The 25,325-nt window shown below is 47.4% G+C and overlaps 2 protein-coding genes across 2 annotated transcripts; both read left to right on the top strand.

The window, feature by feature from the left end:
• The first annotated feature begins 4,726 nt into the window (after positions 1–4,726).
• On the top strand, positions 4,727–9,626 carry LOC133922401 (beta-galactosidase 4). Its single transcript, XM_062367728.1, has 17 exons — positions 4,727–5,411; positions 5,559–5,767; positions 5,858–5,924; positions 6,055–6,147; positions 6,246–6,389; positions 6,516–6,604; positions 6,705–6,810; positions 6,900–6,987; positions 7,141–7,259; positions 7,353–7,517; positions 7,598–7,767; positions 7,863–7,972; positions 8,053–8,162; positions 8,244–8,354; positions 8,448–8,549; positions 8,766–8,971; positions 9,094–9,626. Exons 1-17 carry the CDS (start codon positions 5,226–5,228, stop codon positions 9,200–9,202), a joined length of 2,184 nt encoding a protein of 727 aa, XP_062223712.1. The 5' UTR covers positions 4,727–5,225; the 3' UTR covers positions 9,203–9,626.
• Positions 9,627–10,804: 1,178 nt separating this feature from the next.
• Positions 10,805–12,540, top strand: LOC133923214 (uncharacterized). The gene is made up of 2 exons (XM_062368637.1): positions 10,805–11,372; positions 11,789–12,540. Exons 1-2 carry the CDS (start codon positions 10,805–10,807, stop codon positions 12,538–12,540), a joined length of 1,320 nt encoding a protein of 439 aa, XP_062224621.1.
• The last annotated feature ends 12,785 nt before the right edge of the window (positions 12,541–25,325 follow it).

The following is a 25,325-nucleotide window of genomic DNA, read 5'->3' on the forward strand; positions in this document are numbered from 1 at the left end:
AGTTGATTGGAGATGATCTTAGAGCCCTTCTTTCGTGTGGTCCCTGGCCGGCTTGTGTTTCAAGCATTCTCTTTAGCAAATCTTGCTTTTGTTTTAATTGGAGCACTTTGGACTAGATGATTGAGAGCTACTATTTTTCTTCCAAACACAATCCTTAGGGGCATAATGGTTTTTTTGGGGGTTAATATAGTGCAGTAAACCATAACAGGCGTTGGATCAATCTTAGAGCTTATTTGGAACCCAGGAATTCCAAAGTTGAGATTTTTTTTCCCCATCTTCTAATGGTTCCTTAATGTACCACGTTCTGTGATGATGTTCATCTTTACCTCCATAATATTTCGTTCTCATTTTTTGCAGTATACAGATTTCTTTATGATTTGCGATCACACCTGATAAGGTGAAGGGCAATTTTGCACGCAAGTACACATACTCAGCATCTTCTTAACATGTTACATTGGAACCTTCAATTGTATTGATCTAGGAGGGGCATAAATCGGTTGTTGGTATAGCACGTTGCTTAAAGTATAAGCCCCTTGCGTCATACGGCAAGTACGTATAGATACATTATTCACGTTACCCTCTGTGCTGGTCTTGACTGTACTGGGACCATTTTTGTCTGTCCCCAACAAGAAGGAACATGGGAACCCCAAAACAAGCAATGCCCATACACAAAAGAATCTGCACGTGAAAGCACTAAAAATATTGTGGCACGCTACTATGTAGGGATAAAATTTGGCACCAAGGATGCAAAGCATGGCAATAATTGCCTGCTAATAAGGAATAAGTGGAGAGCTTGCTTGGTGTCCACCTCTCTCACTCCTCTCTTTTGATCTTTTCCTTTCTAACGGAATATATGTTAAAGTCTTGATCTTCTTGCTCTGCCTTAATGTCTCCGACTCCACAAGGATATCCTTTTAAAAAAAAAAATCCATGGACTCCACAATGAGGATGGAAAGCTAAAGCAAGGGGTTCTAGAGTGACGGATTGCTATGGTGTGGAAGATTTCATGGGATGAACTAGGTATCCTCATATAAGCAAGAAGAAAGGCACCCAAATTCGACTCGAATCTAGGTGATTGCAACCGCGCAATCTAAGTCGTCGAAGATTTTTAATGGTTCATATTGCAGTTGAGCACAAGGAAATTAGGCACGCCAACGCTTCTTTCATGCTTATTATGACCGGTATTACGATGTCACCAACCAAACAAGCATCCTCCGTCCGGTGCAAGCACCCCTTGTGCTCGTGATCTTTTTCATTGTGGCCTTGTCGGCGTCCATGGCCATGAGAGGAGGGATCACAAGCTCTACAACTAACGGCCGGCTATGTACAATGTCCTCGACGGGTTCCATTAAAGGCCGTCTTAGCACGGCTAGCTAACTTGTGAGCTATCCTTTGAGTGGTATTTGTAGTTACGGGGTAGTATTTATTAGCAGTACGACACGTTTGTACGTTCGATGCTGGTATGGTGCATGGTGAGATTTTTTATATTTTGTCCCTTTTTGCAAACATATTTTATAAATAGGCCTTTGCAAAAATATTTTTTTGAAAATAGGCCATTTTGCATAGCGTCATAACATGTCATAACATTTGACGACGTGGTTAAATAATACGGTGCCGTGTCAATTAGCACCGTGACAATCATGTATAATCTTTTACGTTAGACTTGTAAGATCATACGTGATATTTACTATAGCGTTAATTGTCATGACATCGTATTTAACAACGACGCTAATAGTCACAGGGGTCATAAAAAAGGTCTATATTTGGACATTGTTTTCCCATAGGTTGATGTGCAAAAAAAGTTTTTGAAAATGGTCAAAATCTAAAAATTCCAATGGTGTGCTTTTCTGGTGTTTTCACTCACCAGCTTAATTTCTCTGCGAGTGGTGGTTGCACACGATAAAGAAAAAGGAAAACGCGTCCCTGCAGATCTGTCTAGTGACACGCATGAGGTCTGAGGAAATCATGGACCGTGAGCGGCTTGTGAAGAGCCAGCCAGATCGAGGATGGTAATGGCACGTGCTGCAAGTAAATTAGGATTATCGCTTTCTGTCTTCTCATCCGTGTGATCTACGCGCGTGCTGCTCCCGTTGTGGAAGTTATCTTTCTACTTCTCCAAGATATATGTATCCTGGGTTGTTTATGGAATATGAAATTCCTGTGTTCCAAACATATCGTTTTTCTGTTTATCGAGGCCAAAACTTCTATTCTCCCCCCCCCCCCTGTTGGTGTTGTGATGGAGCCTGAACTTAAAAAGGATAAAACCCGTATAATTTTTTTAATTGACACTACAGTCTGGTCGTCCAAATAATATATATATATAGAGAGGGGGGAGTATCTCGTATAAGTAGGAGTATCTCATATGATAAATGATACTCTAGAAGTATATACTTATATACGTATTTTATAACATAAGAGTATCTTATATGATAAATGGTATATATATATAGAGAGAGCAAGTGAGTATGTAAGATCATCTAAGTGATATATATACTTTTTAAAGATATTTACACATATTTTTTAAGTATATTATATTTTATGTACAAATATAAAGGTATTATTAAAATCTATTAAAATTGATAGACTTCTTTTTAATTTTTTCATATGGTTCATATTGAAGTATCTTAAAATAAGTATATAAGTATACTTATAGTGATAAAGGAGTATATCCAGTTTATTTATATGGTATATTATAATAGAAAGTATGTATTTTTAAAAATACAGACTAATTTTTCTCTCTCTTTATAGGTATATGTATGTATATATGTATGTATGTATGCCTGTCTGTCATCTACTACAATTCGACACTTTGCTAGCGGTAGAGTCGTGTGAGAGGTGAGGATCCTACCTATTGGCCACACTCACATGCTTTGATGATCAGTATGTGCAAAACCGGATCTAAGACACATGAGCTTCTGCTTTTTGTCTCATTGAACGAACGAAATTAAGAATGTCAGATGGAATACGAAATACTAAAATAATTGTATATAAATACTCCTATCTTGATATAAAATAACGTGCGCTCATCCATCCATGCACGGCGCACGTAAATTTTTAATTTGGGCACAAAATAAGCAGTATACATTCATGTTTAAAATAAAAATTAGGAAGACTTCAAAATTTCAGAGATTTATGTATTGTAGTGTGGTTTTGAATGCAATATAAGGATTTGAATTTTTCAGCCTACTGTACTTGATAGAGTCCACAGGCTGCAGCAGAATCACTGTCTGCTTCTTTTCATTTCATGTTTGGAGCATCTGTTCGTCTAGGCGCAAGCATACCATGGGAAAAAGGGTAAGCACGCGCTTCGTACCTCCGAAAGTGCACCCGTGTCAGAGTTCTTTTAACATCGCTTTCAAAATTCAATTAAGGGCAAATAAAATTATCCTTGGGTACTGAGTTTTCTTATACAACAATTAAACTTTTAATTTTGCAAATCCAGACACTATATAAAACGCTATTGTGTGAGCTTCGCCCCATGGCTCCAAAATGTTGGTGGTCCTGGTAGATAAGGTAGACGGATCCAAAATATCAGTGGATTACAAGAACTGCTTATAAGCATAACGAGTGAAATTATTTCCAAAACAGATGATATAAATCATTTTCATATATCTAATCTAGGTATTCGTAGAGATACAGTACCGATTTAGAAGATTTTAAAAGTTGGGCTGAAATTTTATTTTCTATATCGCAGGAAGTAGACAGGACAGCATTTCATTCACATTTAGCAAACAAAAATGCTTACACACAAAACATGGCCAAGACTAAAAGACATACTGTGCAACTTACACTTCTTTATCTTACTCACTCTGATCCTAAATATAAGTCAACTTAGGTAGGTTCTAAGTTAATTTTTTTTAGCTTTGACTATTAATAGAAAAAATCGTCATAAGGTTGATATTACTGAATTTATCATGAAAAATACATTCATAATAGGCCACATCTAAAAATTACACATGCACGGTTTAGACTTATGATATGCACACCTATTTTTTTTTTAAAAAAAAGTCTAAACATGAGCATTTTATTTTATTTTTGAACTTTTTTACAATTGAACTTGCAACACTTACCTGTGACCCACTTCAATGTGTGGCAACAACAGAGGAAACATTTAATAAATAATCCATTTGTTCACCTACCTCTTAAATGTAGTTATGTAAACAAATTTGTGAAAAATAGTAAGCAAATTAGAATGGATTAGTGAGCAATTTAAAAAATAAGTTAAGACAATTCAGATCGTATTCAATAAAAATTTGTGAAGAAATTAGAACCATTCAAAGGCAAGATCAGATCTAGCTGGTACATATTTTCAATAAAAAATAAGAACAATTTGTGAATAATTTTGCTACAAGCAAATTTTAGAAAGCAAATTGGTTCAAATTTATAAGCAATTTTGTATATTTTTTTGGAGCAAGTGTGCGTGCCATAAGACTAAAGCATGAACGTGCAGTTTTTAGATTTACCTTCATAATATATTACTCTGTCTATTTGAAATAATATAATTTAATAAATATTATTAGTCAAGATGTTATATTGAACATCATATCTATGTCTAATGCACTTATATTTGTGATGTGAGGGAGCACTTTTGAGAGCCATGAACTCATTTACTCCACTCCTTTACCAGAATAACCCAAAAAGGAAAAAAAGACAACACTGTGGGCCCCACCTTTTCCACCACCCCGGCGAGATTTGCTCACCTTTTCCCTCCTCCACTTCTCACTCATTACTCCACCGCGCTCACTCAGCTCGGCTCGGCGAGTTTGACACCATCATCCTCACAGTGTCACACGGTCACCACACCCACTCCCACTTTCACTCCCGTGCAGGCGTGCACACTCCCCTCTCCGTCTCCAAGTGCGCTGTGCCGTGTGCGCACTCAACAGTCCAACTGTCCAAGCTCGGCAGCTCACCGGCGAAGCGAGCGTTAACCATCCATAAAGGGGCGGCAAAAGGAGAGATCAAACAAAGGGGTAGTAAAAAAGAAGCAGCAGCAAAAAAGCTCGCGCATTCCTCCCGTCGCCATTGCCGCCCCCTACCAGCCTCTCTCGATAAAAACGCCACCTCACTCCCTCTCTCACGCTCTTCCCGTTTGCCAAGCTTGCCACCTAGCTCGCTCCAAGAAGCAGTGGGTCACTGCTCGCCCATCGGCTAGCTTGCCAAGGCACGCGAAGAGAGGGGGAGAGAGAAGCTTGGTACTTGGAGGTGAGGAGAGGCGTGGCACCATGGCCGCGGCGCTGCCTTTTCTTGTCGCCGGCGGCGGCCGCATCCTTCTGGCCGCGTTCCTGGCGGCCTCCCTCTTGGCCTCGGCCAATGCGGCCGTCTCCTACGACCACCGCTCCCTCGTCATCAACGGCCGCCGCCGCATCCTCATCTCCGGCTCCATTCACTACCCCAGGAGCACGCCCGAGGTACGCGTCACATGCCCATGGCCGTCTCTTCTCCACTCGCCCAAATGCAGCTTGCTACGGCGGCCCTCTGGTTGAGAAGATGGCAGCTCTGAACTGACTGGTTCTTGGTTCTTGCTCTCATTCCGCTCCGCTCCGAATCGAATGCAGATGTGGCCGGGGCTGATCCAGAAGGCCAAGGACGGCGGCCTGGACGTCATCCAGACCTACGTGTTCTGGAACGGCCACGAGCCGGTGCAGGGACAGTACTACTTCGCCGACCGCTACGACCTCGTCCGCTTCGTCAAGCTGGTGAAGCAGGCCGGCCTCTACGTCCACCTCCGCATCGGACCCTACGTCTGCGCTGAGTGGAACTTCGGGTACCCACAAACATTCCTTGCAGATTGCAATTGTTTGTTCTTGATTGCGAAGTAGAACTACTGAAACATTGCAACTGCTATGTTTTTCAGTGGATTTCCTGTTTGGCTCAAGTATGTGCCCGGCATCAGCTTCAGGACGGACAATGGCCCGTTCAAGGTAGTGCCGCTGCTACCCAAAATATTTGATTTTTTTATGACACCAAAGGAAAAAAATTCCATCCTTCCATTTTTCATCAAATTGGTGCCCTGATGTGTCTGATTCTGCTGTTTTCGTGTTGGTGCCGCAGGCTGCAATGCAGAAGTTTGTTGAGAAGATCGTGTCGATGATGAAGTCCGAGGGGCTGTTCGAGTGGCAGGGCGGCCCAATCATCATGGCTCAGGTGAAGCCCTGAATGAAAATTCTTGGTGCCATTGCATCTCTGCAATGCAGCTTGAGATTTGAGCTGACAAGTGAGAGGATCATTCTCCAATTGTGCAGGTGGAGAACGAGTTCGGGCCGATGGAGTCTGTCGGGGGCAGCGGCGCCAAGCCGTATGCGTACTGGGCTGCCAAGATGGCCGTGGGGACCAACACCGGCGTGCCGTGGGTGATGTGCAAGCAAGACGACGCCCCAGACCCCGTGGTACGGTGTTGCACACTACTGCACCTCCATGGATCCATGGTGGTGTGGCTGGTGTGAAAGAAAAACTGAGTTGGTCATGCAGTTTTGTTGTCTCGGTACTCACCTTGTGTGAATTGATCATGGCAGATTAACACTTGCAATGGCTTCTACTGCGATTACTTCACCCCGAACAAGAATTACAAGCCAGCAATGTGGACTGAGGCTTGGACTGGATGGTAATTCTCTTGATCCAACTCGTGCCCAATTTGCACGAAGCCTGTGAAATCGTTTCAAATATTGATAATTGCCTAATTTTGCACTTTTACCAACTTGAAGGTTTACGAAGTTCGGAGGCGCTGTGCCTCACCGGCCGGTGGAGGACATGGCCTTCGCCGTGGCGAGGTTCATTCAGAAGGGTGGCTCCTTCGTGAACTACTACATGGTAAGAATAAGGCCATGATGGTCACACCGGACTGAATGCTGTTCGTTCTCCCTTGTTGTGAGTGACCACATTTGCATGTTCTGATGCAGTACCATGGAGGAACAAACTTCGGCCGCACGGCCGGTGGTCCCTTCATCGCAACCAGCTACGATTATGATGCCCCCATCGATGAATTCGGTATGCAGTGATTGCCATTTTTGACGAACTTTAGTTCCTGTCTGCTGCCCAGAGATATTTTCGTGAAGTTTACAGAATGGTTTTAGCTGTTGTCTGGCATGTTTCCATGAGTTACTGAGCCCTACTGAATATATCATGGCATGCACATTTCAGGTCTATTTAGACAGCCGAAATGGGGTCACCTGAGGGACCTGCACAGGGCCATCAAGCAGGCCGAGGCAGTGCTGGTTTCTGGCAATCCGACAATCCAGAAACTTGGAAACTACGAGAAGGTTATTGTTGCAATGAATTTGCCCCATACGTCAATGGTATCTCAAGTGTAAGAAAATAACCATAGATATTGACGGGCTGATCACTTTCTTCAGGCATACGTCTACAAGTCGAAGAATGGAGCCTGTGCTGCGTTCCTGTCGAACTACCACATGAATTCTGCCGTGAAAGTCAAGTTCAATGGGCGTCACTATGACCTCCCTGCATGGTCCATTAGCATTCTACCGGACTGCAAAACTGCGGTCTTCAACACCGCAACGGTGAGGGAACACTGAAGTTGAATATTTCTGTGGACTCCAGGAGCCTATGTTCTAACTGGGAAAATGTGATAATTGTGTAGGTGAAGGAGCCAACTCTGCTGCCAAAGATGAATCCGGTGGTTCGGTTCGCTTGGCAGTCCTACAGCGAGGACACAAACTCGCTGGACGACAGCGCATTCACAAAGGATGGCCTGGTTGAGCAGCTCAGCATGACATGGGACAAGTCGGACTATCTGTGGTACACCACCTAGTGAGTGACTGACTGACCTTGATCCTTGATAACGCTCCATTTGGAACATTTCTTTGAAAACCTGGTGGATACCCTTTGAATTATGCTCGTTGCAGTGTCAACATTGGTGGCAATGAGCAATTCTTGAAGTCTGGCCAGTGGCCTCAGCTCACTGTCTACTCCGCTGGGCACTCGATGCAGGTGTTTGTCAATGGGAAATCATACGGTACTAACATCTATCCGACTGCATTTCGTTACGATTAGGTCAGTACCGAATATTATACCGATGGAATGTTTGTGGTGTAGGATCTGTTTATGGCGGCTACGACAACCCGAAACTAACATTCGATGGACATGTGAAGATGTGGCAGGGCAGCAACAAGATCTCCATCCTAAGTTCAGCAGTTGGCCTTCCTGTAAGCTGATCACATCCCAGTTCCATGTCCTGAAAATCATCGTGCTGAAAAATGTTAACATTGAATATGGTGGTGGTGTAGAACGTCGGCAACCATTTTGAGTCATGGAACGTCGGCGTCCTTGGACCGGTGACACTCTCCGGCCTGAATGACGGGAAGAGGGACCTCAGCCATCAGAAATGGACATATCAGGTGCTTCTATCGTCCACAGAAATATTGTCATCTGCTTCATTTAGTTCACTAGCTCAAGAATAATCACACTGATTCTGAATCTCGCTGGCGCAGGTCGGCCTGAAAGGCGAGTCGCTCGGCCTCCACACCGTTACCGGGAGCTCTGCCGTCGAATGGGCCGGTCCTGGCGGCAAGCAGCCACTGACTTGGCACAAGGTCAGTCATTGCTCTGAAGAAATATTAGCAGTAATAGACAACGCAATAACTGTTGCGCACTTGCACAGTTGCACTGCAATGTGCCAGCAAGAACTGAATTGCTGCATTGTAACAGTTCATCAGCTGCATAACTGCATGTCCGCATCTTGTTTTCGTTAGATTGCATCTTGTGTGAATTCTTGTCATGTGTTTGCTGAATTATCCGGCGGCGCGCAGGCCTTCTTCAACGCGCCGGCGGGGAGCGACCCGGTGGCACTGGACATGGGCAGCATGGGCAAAGGCCAGATCTGGGTGAACGGCCACCACGCCGGCCGTTACTGGTCGTACAAGGCCTACTCCGGCAGCTGCGGCCGGTGCAGCTACGCCGGGACGTACCACGAGGACCGGTGCATGTCCAACTGCGGCGACCTGTCCCAGAGATGGTAAGCTCGGAGTGACCAACCCACGAGCACTGCTACGCGTACAGAGAAATTTTATATGTACTTTCTCCGAGAGGTTTGGCGGTAATATGGGCCTTTTCCTTGCGAAAAATTGATACTTGCAGGTACCACGTGCCGCGGTCGTGGCTGAAGCCGAGCGGGAACCTGCTGGTGGTGCTGGAGGAGTACGGCGGCGACCTCTCCGGCGTCTCCCTGGCGACAAGGACGACATGAACAAGAGCAGGAACTCATTCTAACTCATACATACTGCGACGTACGAATATGTTTACAGATTTTCGGAGCCCAGGAGAGTAGAAAACCGGTGACGCAGTATTTGTCGACAGTATTTAGGCACACCACAACACCGTACACACACACAGCTACAGTCTACAAGAGGAGATGAAGGTGACATTACTGCCGAGCGGAGAGGTTGTTGCCGGCCATCAGTGCGGCTGCAGGAACGGCAGCTAGCTGCACCACCGGCACACACTTCGAGCTCAATTCAATTGGATTCTTTTTTGGTTTCAATGACTCTGAGTATTGCGACAGTGTATGCAGGCAGCAGTGTTGCTTGCGATAGATTGCGGCTGCATTTTTGCAGATGTCAACATTGATCGACCTATTTTTATTTATGGAAGGGTAATGGTTTATTAGTCCATCCATTCTTTGTGCCGTCTTGAAAATTTCAGGATTTCCATTTCGTTTTTCTCTCGGTCAATCTACATGACAGGGAATGTTGAAGTACTGTAGTTGAGATCTATTTCAATCCGAAAGAAACATTTTGTAGGCGAATTAGCTCATGCACATGTGAGTATGTGACTCACCGTGGTCGAACTCAAATCCACGATAGTACAAAGTCAAGCGTAGAATGCTTGCAGCTTGCAGTGCCAGAGGCTGAGATACTGTACTAATCCCACAGTGCGAGTCTGACGCAGAAGCCATTTGAAAAATTTGCGAGGCACCGCTGTTCACGCGTCGAGACTGAAAAGTTGGCGTTGGAATCCATGAAAGTGGAGGCTCTGGCTCTGGTGGTCAGAGCACAGCTGAGGATGACAGGGCAGGGCCGATATGCAGGGTACTGCGCAAGAACATGTTTGTGTTCGTGAAATTTCAGATTCAGAAACGAAAAGGCTGGCGCCGAAAGTGGAGCGGAAAATGCACAGGAGCTTCGGCTGGAGATCTGAAGTTCTGCACTCCAAATGGAGCGCGCGCGGCAAATTTCGCAAAATTTATCCAAGAGGGGACGCGACGAGGCCCCTGCATTCCAAGGGTACGCATGAATTTGACATGAAATTTGGATGGAGCAGTTGAAGTTCAGCAAGAACCGGGAATTCTCATATCCCGAATAGGAGCTCGAGATTTTTGTTTTGGTTCCTATGAATTTGAACTTGATACGAAGTTGACGAAATTAGGTGCCTAGCATTTTCAAAGTGACTAGTTTGAGCTGTGGTATTCTGCTCGGCAGTGTTCTATGTTGGGCTTGCTAGGCCCATTATCAGTCTGGTTCTGCGAACTCACGATACCGTACGGACGCGCCCAGTCCGAACTCGAAACGGACCACCTGGTCCCGGTGGCGAGCCGCGCACGACACGGACTCTTCCCGCCAGTTCCTCCGTTTCCAGACTCGGCAAGCGTCCTTCTCCGACTCCGGCACCGTCTCCTCCTCCAATCCCCCACCCTCGGACTACAAATACCAAAGCATCTCATCCTCGACTCGCCGACACCGTCGTCCGCCGCAACAAGCCGCCCGCGCGCCGCCCGACCGAGCGATCGGATTCTCCCCGGCCGGACGCACTCGGGCCTCGCCTGCCTCTGCCGCTCGATCCGTCTCCGGCAATGGGTCAAAAGAACAAGGGAGGCGCCAAGGGCGGTGGCGATGTGGCGGCCCTGCCGACGCCGTCCGTCAAATTCAACCCCAAGGACATGACGGACCCGTTCGAGCTCCTGGACATGTGCGTGGCCGCGCTCCACGACAAGCTCGCCTCCCCCGCCACGCGCGAGGCGGCCATGGCGTCGCTCGTCGGCGCACTCGAGGGGGTCGTTCCACTCGACGAGACTACCGACGGCAGGTGCCTCGTCATCTTCGCCATCCGCGGCGCCTCCATCAAGAAGGCCGGCACTTCCTCCGCCCCTGCGGCCACCAGGGAGGCCCGCCTCGCGTACCGCGCTGTCGACCTCCTCGCGTTCACGCTCCGCAAAGGCGGCGCCACGGAGATCATGGACGAGTCGTTCCCGATGCTCTCCCGGGCGCTCCAGGTCCAGGCGTCACAGAACGAAGAGCCAATGCTGATCGCCGCGTTCGACTGCCTCGCCGCCGTCACCTTCGCAGGCGCGCTGGGCACGGAGGAGGCGGAGCGGCCGCTCAAGGCCATCTGGGGCGTGATATTCCCAGAGGACTTTTACAGTACACCTAAATGAGTGCATGCCGTCTATTTTCTTCATCCGGTGGTTTAGATTAGCCTAATGATACTCTATCGTCCATCAGTATCATGGGTATCATTAAAGAGTATCATAGGTATCATAAGGGTAGGATTGAAAAAAAAACTTTGATAACTTGTAAATTATATGTTTAATTAGGGAAGGTCAAAATGTTAGTTTATTTTTCAGATAAGTTTTCACTTATTCTGTTCATTTTATTTATTAGTGTTTCACCCTCTGTCAATCGGTCGATGATGGGTGGCGAAGCTCCGAAATCCGGTCAGTCAATAACGTAATTACTCTTAAGGGTATCAAGATAATTACAATAATACCTACTAAAATAGACGGTTGGATCATAACAATGATACTCTTCACCATTGAGTATCATGATATACTGTAAAGGTTCTCTATTCTCAAGCTCAAGCTCAAGCTTAAGATCTCCCAAGATCTCGACGAAGACGAGCCCGCTGGTGGTGGCCGCGACCGTGTCCGCGTGGACGTTCCTTGTCACCACCGTCACGGACTCGCAGCGGAAGGCGGACCGCGCCGCCTGGAACGCCACCATCGCGTCCCTGGCCAGTCTCCTTGAGGCCGACGACCGCGCCGTCCGGATGGCCACCGGCGAGGCGCTCGCCGTGTGCGTCGAGCTCAACCTCACGCAGCACCTCCCGCGCAAGGACATGGAGGCGCTGCAGGCCAGGGTATCCGACCTCGCCGCGGAGGCCGGCGGCAAGGGCGCGGTCAAGACGCTGCTCCCCGAGCAGAAGGACCTCTTCCGGCAGATCGCCGCCTTCATGGAGCGCGGCGAGCGGCCCAAGAAGTCGGTGCGGACGTCGTCGGACCGCCGTGAGTCGATCAAGGTGTCAACGTGGGCGAAGCTTGTGCAGCTCAACTTCCTGAGCAGGTTCCTCGGCAACGGCTTCCTCAGCCACATCAAGGGCAACAAGCTATTCAAGGAGTCCTTCACCATCGGCGCTGACGATCGCAAGATGCTGTCCATAGCCAAGAAGAAGGTAGAGAGCAAGACGAGGCAGAAGAGTATGAAGATGAACCGTGAGATGGCGTGGGAGACGAAGAACATTTTCCTCCTCCCGCAAGGAAGAGCTCCGGACAGCACCAAACCGGAGCAGATGCTGCAGCTTGGTTGGCACTGATGAAGTTTTTTTTATTTCTTATATATATCATGTTTAATATCTTAATTGGCACAGTTTGAAAGTTTGTTTTCTTATATATATCATGTTTAGTATTTTCTCCGTTTAGAAATAGTAGACGTATTTTAAAATAATAAATTTTATATACTTTAATTAATATTTAATTAAATTATAAGAATATCTAGTGTATAAAAATTATATAACTAGATTTATAAGTCAAAATAATTTTACAAGTTTTATAGCTATAAATAATATATTTTGTAAAAAAAATTAGTCAAAATCTAATTTCAAAGACCAAGCCTAAAATAAATAGGTTTACTATTTTTAAACAGAGGAAACATCTTAATTCACAGTTTGATAATGAGTTATAAAGTTGGCATTTGATTGATTTGCATTGACTTTCGATGTCAACAATGTGCAAGTTCGCTGCACAGTTTTTTTTTTCCTTCTGAGAAGGATGTGACTTTATTATTTATCAATAATAATAACTGTATATACAAAGAATCACTACGTGAAAAAAGATCATGAGTGACAGATAATAATTCTTGTAAGTGATAGGTCTTGCATCCATCACCCCTAACGAGTTATTGATGGTTAGTCATTAATAACAAGTAAGGACCCGTCACCTATGAATATTTTCTATTACATAATTGTAAGACATAAGTGACAGGTGATACTCTTCATCTGTCACTTATGTCCTGACATAAGTGACGGATAACATATTCACTGTCACTTATGTTAAGTGACCGGTAACCTCTTCAACTGTCACTTATGTTAAGTGACGGGTAACCTCTTCAACTATCACTTATATCTATTAGCCATGTAATGGGAGGAATAAATAAGTGATGGGTAAACTAGTTACCAATTATTTATATTTAATATAAGTGATGGGTAACAATGTTACCCCACACTTATGTGTATGTTATCATATGGAAATGTCCTGTTTCCAAGTTGTATCCTGGAGTGTAAACAGGATTTAACAACCGTCTTCTTCTTGCAAACAACAACAACACATCCAAATCTATATCGACAAAAACACATAAAAGAACTCGCTTCATCACATAATCGCAAATGTTACAAAGTTCCGATCAATTTATGACAGAATCACAAATATTACAAAGTTCCAATCAACTCATATTACACATATAAGATCTCACAACCTAAGGATTCTATAGTGGAACTCGCCGTGTGGGCTGATGACTTCAGTCACCAAGAACTCTGCGATTCGTCGTCGAATCTCCGGGAGTGCACCAACATAAAAAAAAAGAGAGTCAAATTCCTGAATAATTTGACGTGTAACAAATACCATGTTACCATGGAATTAAACAAATTACTAAAATTAGTTACGAATAATCTCGTATTGAACTTACATCGGAAGATTTGATATCCTTCATGCGGCGCGTGAGGAGTATGTTCCACGCAACATAGAATCCACAGGTATTACCCGGTGGTTGGTGGTGGCACTGCTGGAAAGAAAAATTAGTTTTATATCAAAAGGAAAAAAGCAGTAGCAGAGAGCATTTGGTATTATGTTAGGTAGCATTTACCGCGGACCTGGTCTTGTGTGTCAGTTTGTGGTCGGCTTTCGAGTCGTAGTCAGGTTGAGCTCGAATGTACTTGTCAAAAGCCCTACATAAGGATGAATCGATTATGTTAGAAAAGTTAAATATATAAACTAAGTCAGGCAGAACTTACGCGTCGAAGAGTCTTTTTACAACGCTGTAATCACGCTATCCAGGTTTGCCTTTTCGTCCTATTGGTTTTGACGAGTCAAGGTAGAACACCAAGTCCCACTTGAGGCAAATGACCAGTAAGATCCAATGGCCACCGGTGTTGTGGGCGCCTATCAGGTATTGTATTTTATAATATTGTTGCATTGCCCTGGCCACATGGTCTACAACGTAGTCGGGGTGAAGTTGGATGACCGATATTGTAATGGCATCAGGGTCAAGACATGCGATGTAATCCTTATTCTTCTTTGTTTCTTTCATCAAGTCTCTATAGATAAGAACATAGTTAGATTCAAGACTTAGTTGTATCAATTCATGAATATTCAGTTTCAAGGAATTTACAATGTGAAGATCCGTAATAATGAAACGTCTAGGCCATCAAGGATGAAGAGGTCGTATAAGTCATTGAAACTCATAATGAAGTAGTTGTCATCATTACTTAATAGGTGTCATCGTTTGTACTGTACGACTACGGATGTGGCATTGCTGTGTCTAAAAACCTGCATGTAGTAATTATGCAGGTCGACACATGCTTTTCTCGCCTTTGTTAAGCCATCTACCGTCATCATAGGCTTCCCATATTGGAATTTCGTGTTGGCACTAATCCATGCTGCTCCGATGTCTGTAGACTTTTTTGCCGGTACAATGGCCTTTGACATCTTCGACAGGTTCTTCTTAGAGCATTTTTTCTTAGCCTCATTTTCCTTCTTCTTTGGACTCTCTAGGGGAGATGGAATTGGATCTAGAAGCGAGGCTGCCAGATGTGGAGGAGGAGGCAGTGAAGCAGGCTTCTCTAGAGGAGGGAGCAACGACGGTGCACTTGGAGCTCATCAGACTGGGATGCACTGGAGACCACGATGTCGCCCCTCTTTCACTAGATCCTTTAACGAAGAGCTTCACTCAGAGTTGTGACTTCATCATTAGGGGGAGCTCCAACACGTGATCGGTGGTATTTCTATGTACCATGTCCACCGTAACCACAGTATAGTCTACATGTATCAGGACCATATATAAGATACGGACGTCTTGAAGCACTTAACCCCTTACAACCTCGATGTGATACCCACCAGGCCTAATTACAAGGCTGCATGGCGTGGGCCCTTCTAGCAGGTCAATCGTATCTGGCTCAGTCACGGCAGCAACTACTTGTTGCTCGACCTACTTGGAGGCACATCTACTCTTCCCTACAGCTTCGGGGCTAGCTTCCACTAGGATGGAAATATCTATTCCCTTTGCTGTAAGCTGCTCTATGATTTTTCAGTAAACTTTCCAAGTGATGCCCTGTGTCAATGCATCCACTTCCACTGCATGCCTCTTCCTCTTCTTGTATATCCCGAGGTCTTCGGGAAAGTCGTATTTCCAGCCCTGGGAACTTGATACACCTCGCACTTGAACCGAGTGCTCTGGGTTTCCCAGCGCCACTGAGAGAACATCATGTTCCCTGGCCCCGGTGAAAGAACCTTAGCCGGTTTCGGCTGCCTTTTCTTTTACTTTTTCTACAACTTCCTGGGTTTCGGTGTTTCTGAATGTGATTTCCCTGCTTTTGGATAGCTCACCCTTTGCACACAAATATGACTGCGATCGTCCCGAGAATTGGAGCTAAGGATTCTCGTGACCTTCTCTGGATAACTTTTTGTCCTCTGCCTGTCATTTAGCCCTTTTCCCAGCGTACCCGGTTGCGTTGGTCCTGTGGTTATGCTTGTTCCTAGTCCGAAAATGCTTCTTCTCACTCTCCTTTTTAAACTTCATCTGCGCAAAAGCATCCCAATCTTCCTCTTTCAAGTGCTTGTAGCTCTCGAAGGGTGTCACCCCTTTAGCCAAGTACCTATTCACAAGCTTGCTCTTAAAGCTTCGGTGAAGTTTTGCGATCGCTTTCATTGCTGCATTGAGTGCGACGATCGTTTGATGCCCACTCATGTTTCCAGGGTACTCCAGATACTTCTTGGCGATATTATCGAACAAGTCCCTCTTAGCTTCATCACTGAGGTCTTCGAACTTAGTCGTTATCGGCACACTCTCCCGAGCAATGAACTCTGTGACCCTCTGGAATCTATTTAGGGCCTTTTCATCCATAGGCAGCCAATCAGCATCGATTCCTGTGACGGTATCCTTGTCCGTCAACCACTATGTTTGTGGCCTTGCGGGCTCGTGCACCGCTACCAGCTGTCTGGCTTGGAAACTACTCTTCTGCCATCTAAAGAGAAAACAAGGGGAGCTGATATAAACAAAAAATACTCATCCATTTAACAAGTATAAAAAGCATCGACTCATATTAATACCTCTTCGGTGGGATTGTATTCTTCGTCACTTGCCCGACGTCGGCTCTCCCGCATTGGTGATGGGTCAGGGCTTGGGCTATGATACTGGCTTTCGCTGCTACCGGAGGAGAACATTGGGTGCGGGTTTGGGCTCCTATCCGCCCCATCTTGTGCTGGGGCAGCCTCTAGTACTAGCATCCTCTGTGCTTTTGGTTTCTCAGGGGTGACAATCCTCTTCTTCCCCATGATTTCTTAGAGGAAAGAAAATGAATCAAGGTTAAGGATATTCTTTGTTGGGGATGATCTCTCGCCCTCCCCTTTCGTAGGGTAACTCGAAGTCTACCGGAGGCTACGCATTCGGGTGATTACAGGGGTGTTTCAGGGAGTGCAGGTGAAGATCACAAAGTGCCTTCGGTCGCAACCCGGAGGTTGGCCCAAGTCCTTCATCCGTGCGGGCAAAGACCCAGATGATCTTTTGGTTGAAAACCGAAGGCTTGCCCGCTGTCCCAGCTACCCGCGTCGATGAAGGCGACAACGGGCCTTCGATCGAAAGCCGAAGACTACACCGTCAATTTTGCTGACTGAAATGGGCGAAGGTAGCAGCGCATCTTTGGACTGGGACCGAGGATCGACTCGTGGCACCGAAGGGGAGAAGCGAAGCCCATGGTGAACCTCCGGCTGATAGCTGAGAAGCCTTCGACGGAATCTTGGGGTCGACCGAAGGCTATGACTGGACGTCAGGGCCCACTTAACTGCCCAGGGCAGAGTTGTAATTATGTAAATACGCTTGATTGTACCATAATGCCCCCGAATATTCCGAGAATATAGCAGGTAAGGGGGTAAAAACTGCAAACCCCGCATGGAGTGGTTGAGTACGGGCTATAAATAGGGTCATACTGTATCCGAGACGAGGATCAATTAAGACAATTTACCCCAAACACATGTCACACCTAGAATCCTTCGGCTTTCCCTATAAGCGAAGGTTCTCCTTGTTTGGGACATCAGTTCCAACATTTGGCACCGTCCGTAGGGATCGAACGAACCGAAGCCATGCCACCCAAGAAGAAGACGAAGCCAACTGGTGCATCGGAGGCGTTGCCAGAACCTTCGGCTGCGGCCGGGGCTTCGGTCGAAAGACCCCCTTTGGCGCTACCAGGGTCAAGCAATGCTTCGGCCGAAGGAGCTTCGGGGGGGGGGGGGGGGGGGCGAACAACACTACGGTGTTGATGTTGCACCATTAGGAAGCAATGAGGACAGACACAGAGCGACCGTCCAGGAAAATGCGACACCAGTGCGGGTCGCGGAAACAAGCGATCGCGCACACTATGAGCCTTCGGCACAAGAAGGAGGGAAGGCGCGAGACGAAGAGTGGGAAGACCTGGATGACTTCGCAGAGTATGAAGACAAAGATGAAACACAGGAAGAAAGAATAGCCAGGCTAGAAGCCGAAGAGCTAGAGAGGCAGATTGCGCAGAAAAAGCGCATGTTAGACAGCCTGGCAGCAAGCCGAAAAGCTGCGGAATATCGCAGGCGGGCAGAGGAAGCTAGGAATACATTGGAGAAAATGCAAGAGGAAATCGATATGCTGCATCGTGTGGAGGAAATAGCTCACCACGTGATGCCGCTCGAAGACACGGCACGACCTCCACAGGACCTTCGACGACGGTCATCCGCGGGAGACCCAGAATCCCCGCTATCCATTGGTCTGCAGAACCAACCGTGGCCCTCGGGCTTCAAGATGCCCAGAGTAGTAATGTTCGACGAAGAGTCAGATCCAAGGGAATTCGTAATGAGTTTCGAAGCGGCAGTCGAATCCGCCGGAGGAGACAGTGCAACACTAGCGAAGGCCTTTGTGTTAGCTGTAAAAGGGATAGCAAGATCGTGGTACTCTGCGTTGCCTCCAGGATCCATCTACTCGTGGGAGCAATTGCGTAATGCCCTGTACAACAACTTTCAGGGAAATCGAGCAGACAAGATCTCCGCGAGCGACCTCTTCGCACTGAATCAACAACCAATAGAAGGGGCTGAGCGAAGACATAATCATCGATGTGGCAATACGGGGCATCAGAGGGGGACTCTTAGCATGAAAGCTTACAAGAAAAAGGCCAGGGAGTGTACAAGAGCTGCTCAACAAGATGGAAGAATATGCAAGATCCGAGCTCGACCATCTTCGGAGGAAAAATGAAATGGTAGCCTCAAAGGCAATAAAAACAAATACGTCGACCAGGGAGGCAGGCACTGGCCACCCTAGAGACAGATTGCTGCATGTGAGGAAAGCCGAAGCATCTGACTATACAACAAGGCAAAAGGAGGTCAATCAGATAGACTCCAGCCCTTTTGAAGCTGTTCAAGCGGCAAGCGAAGGTCAAAGTGGGGCTACTCAAGGAGGTCGAACTGGCAGAGGAAGGGGCCGAGGTGGACGAGTTCTGTAGGACCCGGCCACATTTTACTGCAAGTTACATGGCGAAGGAGCCGGCCACAGGACCAAGTAGTGCCCGCAGGTCATGGCCATGAAAGAGAGCTTAGCGAAGCAATCCTTCGATCAAGCAAGAACCATACACCACGCCGCACAATTCAGGCAAGGTGAAGCGTGGGAAAACCCCAACCCGAGCACGATGTTTGGCAACCAGTGGCGACTGATGCTTGCACCACCACAATATGCCCCTGCAGCCTCGGCTCAGCTGGATCAAACGAGGCAACTGACCCCCCCAGGGGAGCTGCCTCTGCCTCCACCAAGACCTATGATCGAAGCACCACCAGAGAGCAGTAAGTCCGTGAACACGGTAAATCATGGATACAATGTGGTGTTAGCAATCTCAGGAGGATCTAATCAGGAGACAGAATCTAAGAGGCAGCGGAAAGAATACGTGCGAAGGGTAAACCACGTTGGTGTAGGGCCAACTTACATTCACTCAAGATGGTCCAATGTGCCCATTACATTCTCGCAAGATGACATGAGGGTTTTAGATTACCCACACACGGATGCCTTCGTAATCACAACAAACATTTCAGGAAATGAAGTGCATAGAATCTTAATAGATGGAGGAAGCTCCGCGAATATCATTTCTGCAGATGCCTTCGACAAAATGGGTCTACGTCGAAGCGACCTAGACCAGGCTGGATCCCCATTGCTATGCTTCGGCGGGAACGCAATCAACGCTCTGGGAAAGATAATAATCCTAGTGTCATTTGGCGAAGGGACAAATTTCCGGACGGAGGATATTACCTTTGATGTGATCGACATCAACTATCCATATAATGCAATATTCGGTCGGGGAGTCCTGAACAATTTCAGAGTAATACCGCACCACGCGTATCTATGCATGAAGATGCCTGGTTCTGGAGGCGTCATAACGGTGCTTGGATACCAGCAAGTGGCCCGAAGAATCGAAGTGGGAATCACTCTAGGACGGCGAAATGTCCATATGGTGACGGAACCTTCAGCGGATCGAGAGGAGAGTGAGATTCGGCCAAAGGTAAACAAGGTGGCGAAGGCTATACCGGAGGGGGAAACCAGAATAGTGCCGCTACATCAAGAAAAATCAAATAAAAAATCACCATAGGGGCGGAGGCCCCAGAGGAGGACCAACAAGAACTGATAATGTTTCTTCGCAGCAACGAGGATGTCTTCGCTTGGTCTCCAAAGAACTTGCAAGGAGTCAATAGGGAAATCATTCAGCATAGTTTAAATGTAGATCCTCGTGCGAAGCCAAGAAAGCCAAAGCTCAGGAAAGCTTCGAGTGAAAGGGAAGAGGCAGTGAAGGCTAAGGTAAAGAAGCTGCTTGATGCTGGCGTAATACGTGAAGTGTTGCACTCAGAGTGGCTAGCCAACCCAATATTTGTTAAGAAAAGTAACGGTAAGTGGAGAATGTGCGTAGACTTCACAAACTTAAACAGGGCTTGTCCGAAGGATGATTTCCCATTACCTAGAATTGATCAGCTAGTGGACTCCACGGCTGGTTGTGAAATGTTGAGTTTCCTAGATGCATACTTAGGGTACCACAAGGTCTGGATGGCAAAGGAAGATGAGGAGAAGACAAGTTTCAGAACCTCCTTTGGCATATACTGCTTTGTGAGGATGCCCTTCGGCCTCCGAAATACTGGCTCAACCTTCACAAGGTTGATGCAAACAGTGCTAAGCTCATAGATAGGGCGAAATGTCCTAGCATACGTTGACGACATGTGGTCAAGAGTGCCAGAAGAAGTCAACATCTCGAAGACCTACGTGAAACCTTCAGAAGTTTGCGAAGGGCGGGGCTAAAGTTGAATAAAAAAATGCGCCTTCGGAGTATAGTCCAGGAGGCTATTAGGGTTCTTGGTGTCAAAGAGAGGCGTCGAAGTGGAACCCCAAAAGATCTAGGCAATAATAGACATGAAACCTCCACAAAGCAGAAAGCAAGCACAACACTTGATAGGCAGGTTGGCGGCACTAAACCAGTTCATTGCAAAATCTGCAGAACGAAGTCTACCTTTCTTCAAAACGTTAAAAAGCTCCGACCCATTCAGATGGGGGTGCGGAGAAGCAGGAAGCCTTCGATGAATTGAAGAGCTATCTGACAAAGCTCACACCCCTTTCCACTCTCGATCCTGGGCAGATTTGTTGTTGTACATAGCGGCATCCCCTTCGGCAGTAAGCGCGGTACTTGTGCAGGAGAGGCACGGAAACAACAAATTACAGCAGCTCCCAATATACTATGTGTCAGAAGCTCTTGCAGGGCCGAAGAGATTCTACATCGAAATGGAAAAAGTAGCATACACACTGGTCATGGTATCTCGCAAGCTTCGACATTACTTCAAAGCTCACAAGATCATAGTACCAACCTCCCTACCCCTTCGCGACATGTTTGAAAATAGAGAAACTACATGAAGGATGGCGAAATGGGCAACGGAAGTCGCCCCACTCATGATAGGTTTTGTGGCAAGAACGGCGATGAAATCCCAAGCGTTAGCAGACTTCGTAGCGGAATGGACACCGCTGGCCGAAGCCCCGGTTGAAGAACCGTCAGAACCGGTCTGGATCATATATGGCGATGGGGCGTGGGGGGCTATAGGAGTAGGTATGGCTGCGGTATTATCTCCACCTTCGGGCGTAAAATTAAGATATGCTGCCAGACTAGAACTTCGATCTACAAACAATATTGCGGAGTACGAAGCCGTCCTCCTTGGCCTTCGCAAGGCGAAAGCTTTGGGTGCCCGAAGGGTGCTGGTTAAGACGAACTCTAAAGTAATAGCAAGCCAGATCGACAAGACGTTTAGGCAAAAGAACTAGAGCTTGTTAAGTACACGGCAGCAGTCCGAAGCATGGAAAAGTACTTCCGGGGGTTCACGGTCAAGAGTATATCGAGAAATGACAACTTTGAAGAAGACGACCTCGCCAAAGCCACCGCACAATATCTGCCTATACCACCAGATGTATTCTACCAAAAGTTGACCATGCCAACCGTCGATGACACTTCGCGGATAGCGCGTTCCATTGCTATGATTGAAAGCGAAGATTGGCGCTCTCCAATAATGGCTTACCTTCGTGGTTATTACGAGCCTGAAGATAATGTGGAAGCGAAGCGTATGGCACAAAGAGCTAGAAATTATAAAATTGTGGGAAACAATTTGTACAAGGCCGGAGTCTGTGCACCTTGGTTGCTGTGCATATCTCATGAAGAAGGGCAGAATTTGCTAAAAGAAATACACGGTGGACTGTGTGGCTCGCATGTGGGTACACGAGCCTTAGTCGGAAAGGTATACAGACAGGGATTCTTTTGGCCGAAGGCGCTCAGTGATGCGGATTACATAGTCCGAAGTTGTATACAGTGCCAATTCTGAGTGAAAGGGTCAAGCAGGCCTTCAACGAAGACACAACTAATCCCACCAGTTTGGCCATTAACACATGGGGAATTGACATCATCGGCCAGCTACCAGCCGCTCCAAGGAACTTGCGGTATGCCGTCGTTGCGGTCAAGTACTTCTCCAAGTGGGTGGAGGCAATACCGCTCGTAAACATAACATCGAAAAATATCCAAAAATTCTTGTGACAGAACGTCATATGCCATTTCGGAGTCCCATGCGAAGTGACAGCAGACAACAACACCCAATTTGACAGTGCAAGATTCAGGCACTTCTGCGAAGGCTTGGGGATCAAAGTCCATTTCACGTCTGTGTACCATCCACAGTCAAATGGAGCCATCGAAAGAGCAAACGGTATCGTCTTCGCTGGTGTCACGAAGCGACTGCAAGGCCTGGCGAAAGCAAAATGGGTCGAAGAGCTGTCAAAGGTCTTATGGTCTATAAGAACAACAGTATCGGGAGTGATACCGTAGTTTGATTTCAGATGAGATCCGAAAAATAAAAAGATTATCCGTTAATTTCCTTCCTATTTTTTTATTTATTTTTATTAGTAAAATATGTCCTATATCCGTAGCGAGTAACAAGACTAAGAGGCTGAATGACAAAAGTAGATAAATTATTTAAATTTTAGAGATTTTTATTAGATGTGAGAGAAGTAGGAAAAGAGTTGATGCAAGAACCAACTCATGTTTTATATTATTGAGATTTCGAAGTGTTTCTACACGAAATTCAAACGAAGTTTAATCTCCACATGATTCGGAAAAAAAAAGAAACCCCCCAATTCCAAACATGACCTCAAATTACTTTTCAAACAATAATATGCGGCAATGTGCATCCTGTAGGGACAAGTAACTGCTTTGACGAACAACTCAACAGAACTATCTGTTTGACAAACAATTCAGCAGGACCTCTCAGTTCTGGATCGCAGGTCACGAACTGAGGACCTGAGACGAACTCCATTCAAGGACTATACAGGCAGTTTGACCAAACATACAAGGTGCAAAGATGCTAAAATAGGAGCAGATGATTGGACACAACAAACATGAACTGAAAAGTCCTCCCCAACTTCCCTTTTTTTTTTATCGCTAAGCCCCTTTACTTAGGACCTTCGTTGGAGGCCATTTTAAAGAGATGTAAGACAATGGGGTTCGAACCTCGGTGGACGCTGCCGCTCCATACGGCTTGCTATCGGGCTACTTGCCCGTTCGCAACAAACATGAACTGAAAAGTCCTCCCCAACTCCCTTTTCTTGAGGCGTCAACAGCAACTGGGTAATTTTTTTTTTATCTTTTTGTTAGGAAACCTAGTAGGTTACATATTGAAGTGGGTCCGTCTCGAATCCTAGTAGAATTAGAGTTCAACACTTAGGAGTTTTTGGTTCTTTATATACGAGGGAGATCCCTCATTGTAACATACAAGAAAACAGATGAATAAAGAATAGACAGCATTTACCCTACGCTTGTGTCTCCTTTTGCAATTGTTCTCTTTAGGGATCGCTGGACTCACCCAGTAGCAGCGGTTTCTCAACACGTTATCAGCACGAAACTCTACCGGAGATCAAGCTAGCGGAACGAATCTGCCTACGACCAATCTGCACTGCATCGACATCGTCGTCAAGCGGGCAGGTCTTTGGCCTAGCCTATGTCGGTGTATTAGGAACCAGGGGTCCCTGAGTCCCGAAGACCGGGCCGGCCATCCGCCACATATCACCATCCCGCGAGGTCCACCCTGCAGGATAAGAAGAAACTAAGTCCTGGGGGAAGGTGCTCGGGGCCGTGGCCTCTAGGTTCCCGAGCACCCCGGTTCCCCGATGATCCGCAGAGTCCAAATACCGGGAAGGAAGTGCTCGGGAGAGAGTGCCCGGGGCTGCACGTGGCAGCCCCTGAGGACTCGGTTCCCCGAAGGTCCCACCGAAGTGCTCGGGAGAGAGTGCTCGGGGCTGCACGTGGCAGCCCCCGAGGACCCGGTTCCCCGAAGGTCTCACCGAAGTGCTCGGGAGAGAGTGCTCGGGGCTGCACGTGGCAGCCCCCGAGGACCCGGTTCCCCGAAGGTCTCACCGAAGTGCTCGGGAGAGAGTGCTCGGGGCTGCACGTGGCAGCCCCTGAGGACCCGGTTCCCCGAAGGTCTCACCGAAGTGCTCGGGAGAGAGCGCTCGGGGCTGCACGTGGCAGCCCCCGAGGACCCGGTTCCCCGAAGGTCTCACCGAAGTGCTCGGGAGAGAGCGCTCGGGGCTGCACGTGGCAGCCCCCGAGGACTCAGTTCCCCGAAGGTCCCACCGAAGTGCTCGGGAGAGAGCGCTCGGGGCTGCACGTGGCAGCCCCCGAGGACTCGGTTCCCCGAAGGTCCCACCGAAGTGCTCGGGAGAGAGCGCTCGGGGCTGCACGTGGCAGCCCCCGAGGACTCGGTTCCCCGAAGGTCCCACCGAAGTGCTCGGGAGAGAGCGCTCGGGGCTGCACGTGGCAGCCCCCGAGGACTCGGTTCCCCGAAGGTCTCACCGAAGTGCTCGGGAGAGAGTGCTCGGGGCTGCGCGTGGTGGCCCCCGAGGACTCGGTTCCTCGAAGGTTCGCGCAAGATCATTCGACGACCCGAAGGGTCCCATCGTCGGGGTGTCAGCCAGTCAAAGGCCCAATGCCGCATTTAATAGGCACGCGCGGCCTGACATCCTGACATTCTCAGCTGCCCACGCCCCAGTGTCAGACCCTGCCATGCCCTGGCAGGGGGGCGTGGGTCCATTAAATGCACGGGTCCCGTCCCGTTTCATCCGAGTGCCTCGGGATAACGTTGCCAGAATCGAAGCGCTCCGCCCGCCACCCTGCCCTGGCAGAAAGACAAGACAGGGTGGGCGCACCGGGCACCTCTGAGGCTGCCCGGTGGGCCCCCTTTATGGCGCCCGAGGGCTTCCACAGTGGCGGGTGGTCGGATGCGCGCCGCATTTCTCCATCGCCCCTGTCACTTCGCC

Source organism: Phragmites australis, chromosome 6, assembly GCF_958298935.1.
Source record: "Phragmites australis chromosome 6, lpPhrAust1.1, whole genome shotgun sequence".
NCBI classification, from domain to species: Eukaryota; Viridiplantae; Streptophyta; class Magnoliopsida; order Poales; family Poaceae; genus Phragmites; species Phragmites australis.